Below are 10,228 nucleotides of genomic sequence, written 5' to 3'. Positions count from 1 at the left end.
TAAAATTATTCCAAACACCTTCAATACAGTAAATGCTTTTGTTATGTCCAATTGTAGAAGTTAAACAGTGAATGTGTTTGAGGTTTTTTCCTCCAAAGGCAATTTTTCAAAATAGCACTCTCATTAAATTGTTATTTTAACCATTTCCCTAAAGTCCTATATGAAAAAAATGAAAATGCTGCTAAAATTTGGCTATATTTTAGAGCATGAAACTTTGAATTTACTTTTTCAAATAAGCTATCATTTCTGAGTTTATTTTTATGTATAGAAATAAGTAATATGCAATAATGAGCAATATAAAATGGATACAAATAAACTCAGAAACTATACAAGCGTTTCAATACATACATGAACTTTTCTTATTGGAGATGTCCAACACTTAGATATATTTTAGAGGGAGATTTTGTCTTGGGTTATTTTCAAAGAGTGGAGATTATTTGGGGTGAGGGGAAGTGCAGCAAAAGCATTTTAATTATTAAAGCAAGTTAGAACCACCAAACAAATAAATGTCTTGAGGGCAGTGGCTGTTCTGAATGCACATCAGTCAATCCTGTGCCCTCAACTGGCTGTCCCTCCAGGGCAAACCTCTGGGGAGTCCAAGCATTATTTTTGGCTTCTGGGCATCAATTTTTGTCCTTTTTTAATATGAGAAAAAAATCCCAAACGTGTAAACATAACAGGGTATGACAGAAGTAAATTTGCTTACTTGTCCTTGGGGTCCTCGAAACCCTGAAAGAAAGGAAAAGGGCACAAGGGTGAGCAAACAGGCTGACCTTGAGAACACAAAGCATTCCGGGAACGGCGTTTCACAGGGACTTCTCAGGGCGCTCATTTGTTAGGTGTGGATGGACAGCTTTACCCACCCACAGCAATATTTTGTGCAGCCGTGTCAGCAGGCAGACAGAGCAGCTTTGGCAAAACACATTCCTTCAGATATAAATTCATGGAAGTGCAGATAAAGGAAATGTTTCAGCTGCCTGCTGGCACACTTTATTCCAGGTGTCTTCTTTTTAGCAGTCACCGTTACAAATAATACAGTGGAAATTGCGCTGATATTATAACTGAGGATGTATTTTACTTGAAACCAAATTCAGAACGATAACATTAGTCAACCTTTGTATTCAAGAAGGCTGCATCTCTTTATGTTAGGGCTCAGCTAAGGGCAATGGATGCATTTTCGTTTTCATCTCTCCCAGGGGTCTCCCTGCTCCTCCCTTCATCACATGCACACACAGAATATGTTTTCTTGAATAAGATTTCAGGAATAATTTATAATATTTGCAATAGCCCAGATATTCACAATTCTTTCAGGACCACCTGAATTGATTAAGTGGAAGTATTTATGAGTCATCCATAGTTTTAATGGCTAGAAGGCTTTAGACAAAATTATATATGGAGGCATAAGTTTACATGTTTAGTATTAACATACATAACAGACCAAATTGCATCAAAATTGCCACTTTGCATGGCTGAAAAAAATGTGCCCTCTGACATCTTGGCTTAAGTTTAACTGTAGTCAAGAAAAGTTGTATATTTGACAAGTAGGGTCAAATACTCAGGCACAGAGTTTGTACCCTGTGTTCCAAAACATAAAACAAATGTATCTGGGAGATATGAAGAATTGCTTTTGTTTTTCTCCCAGAGATCTCAAGCCAAAACTGCTCAGGGCACGTGAGGATATTCCAGCTGCTGGACCTGCAGCAGCAACCAGTCTGGGGGCAGCACACTGAGATCCATCCTGACTGTGGAAAAGCAAACATCTTTGGGCAAAAGTCTTGCCACAGCCGCCTTGTCCAACACCATCAGAAACAACAGCACTGACCAGATATTAAACGAGAACAGATTTTGCCTTTGCAATGATTTCGCAATGTGGCCACATGGCAGAAGGAAAGCCAACACAGCATCTCTGAACAGCACCAGCTTTGCCAGAGGGAAAAAGTGAGGTCTGTCACTCAGGTCAGAAGCCAGGACTGTGATTCACTGAGAGAGCAATTTCCATTTTTACGTACTCCATTTCAGACTAAAACCACACTCCTAAAAGAAACTGCCACTTCAACTTAACCCATCAGAAATTCAGATAAAGGAAGTCTCTCAGTTCCATGTCACAACTACCAGCAGATCCAGTGGGAAGAAGGACATAGTAATATTGATTCAAAATTAGCATGTCCAGTTATCCAAGCAAAAAAAAAAAAAGGTAATTTCTGATTTCACATTAAAGAGTGAAGTGATCATTCAACTTTTTGTTGTGTGTTTTTTTCCTTCTTCTTTTGCCTAATTATTTTACAGTTGTCAGAAATATCTGATTGATTTATTTATTTATCCTCCAAGTAATCCTACAACACAGTGCCAAAAGTGAAAGCTCACTGCTTAATCATGGAGACAAAATGCTCACTAATTTGTCTGGTGTCATAGTTAGTTAGGCTGCAAAAAAGAAAAAAATAAAATCAACTGAACATGACTAGCTACCAGCCAAGAAATAAGCGGAGGGAACCGATGAGAAAACAGCCAGTACTTGCTTATTAGATAGATATCAAGTTCACATTTTCAAGCTTAGCCACTTGGGAACTGGATGACTGACTGCAGTGGGAGAGTCCCCTAAAATGGTCTGATTTTCACAACCGGCTGCATAACCATCCATCTCACAGAATTCCTCAAACTAAATTCAGATCTCACACTGCTGCCTTCAAGATGCACAAGTCTGAGCATACAGGCAAACCAGGTCAAGTTACTAAAACACCTCAGCAAGCACATCCTCAAAAAATTCCCCAATATTTCAAGTGTGGAATAATATTTAACTGGCCATTTATACGGGTGAGCACTTAATCCACATCGAGTTTGATTCTGCCCTGCTTCTCTCCCTCATCAAAATTGTTACAAGGAAAGTTTCTAAAATGATAGAGAATTAATTATCTAGCTTTTCAATTTACAATACTAAATTGTGCTTGAAATTCTGGAAATTCTTTTTGCTGGTAACTCAAATTAAATTGGTGTTTAAAACCAAAGACCAAAAAAATACACATTTCAGGTGAAGCAGAAAAGGAAAAGACTATTACATTTTCTTTCCTGGGTCTTCCTTTAACAAGGTTAAATATTTAAAAGTGACTTGAACTTTAATTAGAGAGAATCAGCTTAAAATTAAATGTTGTAGGAACCTAAATGTTGTAGTTAAGCAAATTAAATGATTCACTTCAAACGCTCCCATTTCATACTAAAGATTCTTCAAGCAGAATTGCCAAAAATGGAATTGTTATGGAGAAAGGTCTGTGGGATTATTTTAGGAAAAAAAATCCTTAAACATAGCTTCTTAAAAACTGGCCATTTATTACAGGATATCTTTCTTATTTGCCCTGGAAGACTTTGCCAGAATATAGAGCAAATATACCTCTAGGATCTTGCTGTGACCAGAGATTTCCCTCCCTCTCCACTAAAGCACCCATGTTTCAATCACTCACCAAGAAGCCTTTCAGGAGGAGGAGGTGATGACACACACAGGGTCACGCTGCCCGCCCTGGTTTGGGTTGGGAGGGAAATTTCCCCCTGGGTTTTGGTTAATGTGCTTTCACCTCCTCCAGTTTTGTGGTCATGCTCGGTTCATTGAAAAATCTGCACTTAAAATTATTTCCTTCCCTTTGCACAAGGCTTGAGCACTAATGACATATTGGTCTTTTTTCTTCTCCACAGCTGGCAAATAGTTTAGGATCTTCAGGAGTCAGATGCTTTGCTCCAGTTAAAGCCCTTGGCTCAGAGTAAGGCTGCTCCCATCAACTGCAATAGTCTGTGTTACACACAGGATAAACACACAACCAACCCTGCAGGAATAGGGTCTACATGGATTTTCCTTCATTCCCACTCATAATCTGCTAGCCAAATTTCCAAGCTCAAGCAGGAAAGAGAAATAAGAAGGGCTAAAGGCATTCTCCAGCACCCCTCATGTCACCTGTCTGTGTTTCCCACTGGAGGTTGAATGGCTGGGCTGGGGCTGGACTCCGCTTCTTTGGGTACTGCTGCACAGCGATACGCCAAAATTGGCATTTCTGCACCACATGTACAGAAACCTGAACACCCCCCCACCACCCCCCCTGCAAAAAATGCTGATAAAAATGAGGTGCCAGTAACTTAGGAGAGGGGGAGTAAAGGGATAAGAAGAGAAACAACCAGTTCCTGGGGTTAAGAATGTAAATCCCCTCTTGACTGCTTATGGATTTGTACCCAGCAGGCTGAAGCAATGCCAGTGGTTTTCTAGGGCGCTATGAAGAAAAGGCTGGGAATTGTCAGCAGGGATGAAAATGGCAAAAGTGGTGATGGCTACAAGAATCGGACAGACAGCAGTTCACAGGAGTTCAAGAATAGCTCCATAATCATGATGATAAAGTAGGCCTTGTTAAGGCCAAAATTCCTGTCTTCTAGAAGGGACCATAAGGCATGAGACAGGTCTTATCACAGTGCACTACTAATGGACTGCTGCATATAGGACCTCATGCAAATTTTATTCAGTCTCCTTTTAAATATCACCGATATTGGTGTTTTTCTCATTCCCCTGGGAGGCTGTATTACTCTGCCATCAGATTGCAAAAGCAAAGGTAATAGCATTTAATAATTGCTCTGAGACTAAGACAGTCCTCTCTCTGACTTCAGGAACATTAACACAAACTCAGCTGGAGCAACTCCCTTAAAGGCTCTGCTCTTTTGTCTTTTCTACAGGAGATTATTAAAAAAGCCTTGTTTTTTTATGGCAGGTCAGGTGACTCAGAATCTACACTGACATCGTCAGTGGGAGTAGATGTGCAGGAGGAAGAAAAGAGGGAATGTTATATTACTGCATCTGTCCCTATGGCCCCTAAGGCTTACTATTTTATGGGGGATATTTTATGAATATCTATTGTGCTAAAAGCTCATATGACTGCCATCTCTCTGCTTGACTTCTAAATTAACTAAGCCCTTTTCTTTGAAGATTAAAACTGATTCCTTAAATAGAATGATAAAGTGTTTGTCAAAGACATGACAAGCTGACTGCTATACCATAACACTTAAAATCAAGAACTATTAGAAATAATTATTCTAACTTTGAGAACATTGACTGCAGCTATTAACATATTGTAAATATGCAAAGAAAAGTGGAATAGATTTTATATGCTTTTAACTTTTCATTTAACTCCAAAAATAAGACAGTAGAGGGGCTGATGCGCTTCATGACCTTCTTAATGGCAATGTGGGTAGGAAGCATGAATTCCACCCTTAAAAACTTCACTCTCAACTCCAGCAAAGATCTTAAGAGCAAAAATGACAAAGACTCTAATTTTTCTTGCCCTGTTTTCCTCCCCAGGACAAAGTCATAATAGGAATTACATGATGGCAAAGCAGAAATTGAGATAACTTTGGACTTAGGGACAAAATGAGCTTTGTAAGAGTTAAGGCCAACTTGCAGAGGTGCTTCACAGAGACAGTGACCATGGAAAACAGAAAGGGAGAGTGACAGGCTGAGAGTGGATGTTGTTAAAACTGTTTTGGTCCTACCACAAAACTAATTATTCACATCTATTTTCAGCACTGTTGTACATTCTGCTTTGTCCTTGTGGTCAAAAAGAGAAGGCTATGAAGATAGATGCTGCCAGGTGTAAATGTAGAAGCAAAACTGAAGGACTTCAAAGCACTCATGCCAAAAATAACACAATATCTGTTTCCAGAGTCCAGAAAGAATCAAGCCTGATAGGAAGGATATTTAACAAGCATCTAAGTGCAGAACAACAGACCGGCAGAAAACCAGTTTATGGAACATATTAAAAGATGAGTGTGTCTGCTATAACTGGAACACAGACTAATGAGATCTGAAAAGGAAAGCTGAAGTGCTCCTTTTCTGCAGCCCACTCCACTTGATAAATAGACTTTCATTCCACTGCACTGGTCACAGATGGTGAAACCCTCTACTTTCTTCAACTCAAAACGATTCTGTAGACAGTCCTCAGCTGGCAGACCAGACCTGGCTAATGCCATGAATTTATCTGACCCATCAGATTTAAATCTATAGAACATAAGAGGTTGCTTTGGTTGAAATAGGCTTGCTGCACCTTACTTTTAATTAACTTCTGGCTCTGAACTTCCCCCTCTGAAAAGTTCAGATTGCTCACACTTTCCAGTTTTCTGTGAACTCTGAATCCAAATTTCTCCAGTCCAAAGGTCACATTTTCAAGTGAAATGGTTTCTGGTTTCTGTGCCTCATTTGTGAACAGTTATCAGAACTTGCAAAGCAGACATAAAAATAAGCAGTCCTAGAAATGCTCTGAATCAGTTCCTGGCTCCATAATCTCTGCCTTCCATGTCCAAACAATGATAAACACAATGAACTTCTCCAAAAACTACTGTCAAACAGCCTTCTAATCAGATGCAGACAGACTGAATCCAAGCCTAACCAGCCTTAACTGAAATTGCCCACTGGCACTGGCCTGAGCTGCTCACCCTCTCCGAAACCCAGACCCAGACCTGCTGACCTGCATCCTTTTGACATTAAGGCTTACTGTCTGCTTGAGGAAGCTTTGGAAATCGTTCTGGTAAGTGTCACAAGTCCACCTGTGCAATGCTTCCATGAACATCAGAGGAAATGTTTCTGTGAATAAAGGGGAATTGTATTTTTATTTCTGTAGGTTTAATTTAGTCCCACTCAAAACCAGTCTGACACATTTTAGTAGTGTCTTAATCCAAATGACCTTTCCCATATGAGCAAAATTTACTCCAGAAAAGGGTACTGAATGGTGGAAAAATTATCAGTGCAAGACTTCCAAGCAAACATCAAACTCTATCTAGGTTTCACAATAGCAGCTGCACATCTGCTGTTGTATTGATTAGTTCCTTGAAAGAGGCATTTAGTTCCTTGAAAGAGGGATAAGAATGCCTCTCTTAAGGAACTAATCAAGGATGATTGCAAGTCCTGATCAACTAGAATAAAAGTTAGGTTAGCAGATGAGGATACAAACCAGTGTGAAGCCGACATGAAGCCTCTGACAATTTGAGCAATGCACATTGTACTCCCACTCACTTATCTGAGATCCCATGGATCACGTGAATGAGGCAAACTGTTTTTCCAGGTGAGCACCAAAGCAGTTACACAGCATAACTGCTGCATAGGATTCCTCCCCTTGCTGTTTGAGAGCTATCAAAACCAAATTGGCTCTACAAAACCCAGACTAGACTAACAATTTCCTCCCAGGTCTATAGCAATACATGGAGATTACAGGATTTTGAGAGCTTCTCCCTGCTTGATTACGAGTTAGATTACTACAATAGCAGTGAAAAAATAGTGGGTCAAATTCTTCTCCGTTGGGGGCCCCTGTGCAGCTTTGCTGACGTCAGTGTTGCCATTACCCGATTTAGCAGATGATTGCTGGAAAAGAGGATAATAGTGACCTGCAGTTAAGTGAAACCTTCAGAAGGAGGGTGAACCCTCGGTACCTAATTCATGGACTCAAATCCAATTCTCTTTGACAGAGCTGCATTACTGACTGAGGAAAACCTGTCCTATTGAGCTTTATTTTAAATTTCAGTTGTTTCTGATTTTTAAGAAGTAGAATTGGCACAGAACCAGCTACAGCATCTGTTCCTCTAGGCACCTGTTCCCCAGTTTTGATTTCCAAGTAACAAGATCTATTGTAAGGGCAACTTGGAGACATAAAGAGAGGAAATGAGCTGTATTTACAATGCAAAATGCAAAGAATTGTTTGATTTAGCACAAGGGGAATAGGACAAAGAATTATTTTATGGTTGAATAACCAGGCTTGTAGACTAGTGTTGTTTCATTAGAAAACAAACACCAAGCAATCAAATATCATGTAGAGGGCTGTGCAGAGCTCTGAGCAGGACCACAAGGAATCAGGCAGCACCTACCTGAAAGAGCTTGTTCTTTATCATGCCAGCCATATCCGGGATCCATTTTTACAGCCTTGTCTCACATCTTTAACATCTCCATGCAGTAGTATTTCCTACACATATATAATCTCTATTTGATTTTATGTCCATTTTTTACTTTGTAACTAACATCGACTTCATCGACAATTTCACTGCAAATTAAATGCTTCATTGGTTGTACTCAGACTCATGACAGAAGCATGGTCAGACTGAAATCAGTATTGCAATCTTCAGGACTGCCTCTTTCTGTTCCTAGATTCCCTAATGTTAAACTTTTCCAGCAGCAGAAAAATGGAAGGAAGTCTGCCAGGCATCTACATGGCACTCAGTAATCCCATTAGCCACTCTGCTCATATTTGATTGTAACAACTCAGAGGTACCTTCTGAAGTAAACCTTCCCCAAAGCAGGCACCAGTGAAACAAGCTAAGCTGTCATACCAGCCAGTGTAAAACAAGCATGATGGCTGTATGGCAGCCTCAAGATCCAACAGCAGGACTTCCCACAGATGATTAGATCTCATGACACAATTAATGCCTTTTTTTTTGGAAGCCAGACAGCATCAGGCTGTGTCAAGTCTGGTTATAAGACCTCAAAAATGGCCAGCATATTCTGGGCAGCACTCATGATGTGAGAATGCCACCATGGTACTGTTGTACAGCAAATTGAAGGGTCATTTTGTGATGTAATGTCTAACATGAAAAGTTGTGGATGCCCCTTCCCTAGAATTGTTTAAGGCCAGGTTGGATGGAGCTCTCAGAAAGCTGGTCTAGGGAAAGGTGTCCCTGTCTATGACAATGAGGGTGGAACGGGATGGTTTTTAAGGTCCCTTTCAACCCAGGCCATTCTGTCATTCCATGATTAATAAAACTTCAGGATGAGTGCTGGGTTCAGTGTGGGTGCTCCCTCTTACCAGTGAAATGGCAAGTGCTCAGTGGGAGCAAGAACAACCATCGGGCTGGAATGCACCAACTAGGGAACAAATTTGAGGAGGGAATCAGAGCTGTACAGAGACATGGTAATAGTCTTCAGCTGCAGAGAAGGTAATTGTAAAGGAGAGAAAATTAAACTGTCTTCTATCTACTGTGAATAGCTCATGCAGTACCATGGTTTCCAACTGAAGTGAGGAAAGGTGAAGCAAAACATCAAGAAAAATCATAAAACTGTTGAAGAGAATTCCCATCAAGTCTGTGGGATTTCCATCCTTTGAGGTCTTTAAACAAGGGCTAGACAAGTATATGCCAGCAATGTCGGGGTTATAGCTGGCTCCTGCAGAAAGGAGGGAGATCCATGGCATGAAGATCTGTGCAGCCTAGACTGGAAACTTCCTAAAATCTTTACATCTATCTCATATTATTCTTATATTGTTTATTCCCTATACATTCTCCTAATACAGACTTTTTAATATTATTGTTTTGATATTTGCAAAGGATTTTGTGCTGCCACTCCAGAATGAAAAGCCCAGAATAAAATAATTAAAATCTGTTCAGGAAAATCAGGGATTTCACAAGCTTCTAATACAGCCTGTTCCTGGCATCTTTTTCCTAACTTAGACCTTCCTTTCAGCAAATTAAGATGATTATTTTTAAACCTGCCCTTTACAGTCATGGAGAATGATTTATCATTATTTTTTGTCCTTATAAACCTTCCTGTATTTGAAGACTTTTGTTTCTAATCAGTATTCTCCCTTCTAGGTTAGAGCAAATACAATACTTCAACACTTCTTCAGAGGACACACTGTTGAAACTCTGCTAATTTGTGATTTTCTCCACTGGATTGTCTCTAACTCATCCACATTCTCCTAAATTATTGTAATCTCAAACTGGATGTGTTTTTCTGGATACAAACTTATTAATGCTGAGCAGAATAAAAGATGCAAGAGAATAATTTGTCATCTAGAACAGCCCTGTAATTTTGGAAAGTATCAACATTTGCCTTTTTATTGCTGTTTACAACAAACCTCTTTCAGTTTACAGTCAACTACAATCCCCAAATTGGTTTTTCTTTAATAGCAATTTTGTTTTGCTGATGAAAACTGAGACATGAGTATTATTTCCAGAAGTCTAAAATTCATCAATATTTATAAAAGCCCTCTGAAATATATACTGGGAAAAGCAAAGTATTTCTCACTGGTGTATAAATATTGTTATAGCTATAAATATACCTGTACTCTCAAATGGTTTCAAGTCCACTTATTTTTGACCCTTTTGCAATTAAAAACTGGACTAGAGAGGCAGTGGGGAAGACAAGGCTGGTGTATGGAGCCATGGGGGGATGAGCAGCACAGAAGTCTCCATTTCCAGAAAGATACAGCCACTGGTCCTGGACTGATTG

At 39.7% G+C, this 10,228-nt stretch overlaps 1 protein-coding gene across 1 annotated transcript in view; it reads right to left on the bottom strand.

Moving 5' to 3' along the window:
* The window catches only part of ADCY5 (adenylate cyclase 5), a gene marked incomplete at its 5' end in the record, with an annotated part of 205,400 nt that overhangs the window by 29,859 nt on the left and 165,313 nt on the right, over positions 1-10,228 (bottom strand). The window contains one exon of the mRNA XM_008638242.2: positions 707-729. Within this exon, the coding sequence (XP_008636464.2) occupies positions 707-729 (23 nt within the window). The remainder of the gene's footprint in view (positions 1-706; positions 730-10,228) is intronic.

Source organism: Corvus brachyrhynchos, unplaced genomic scaffold (assembly GCF_000691975.1).
Source record: "Corvus brachyrhynchos isolate BGI_N302 unplaced genomic scaffold, ASM69197v1 scaffold126, whole genome shotgun sequence".
Taxonomy (NCBI): Eukaryota; Metazoa; Chordata; class Aves; order Passeriformes; family Corvidae; genus Corvus; species Corvus brachyrhynchos.
Note: the sequence above shows the minus strand (reverse complement) of the source record. Positions and strands in the feature narration are given on the sequence as shown.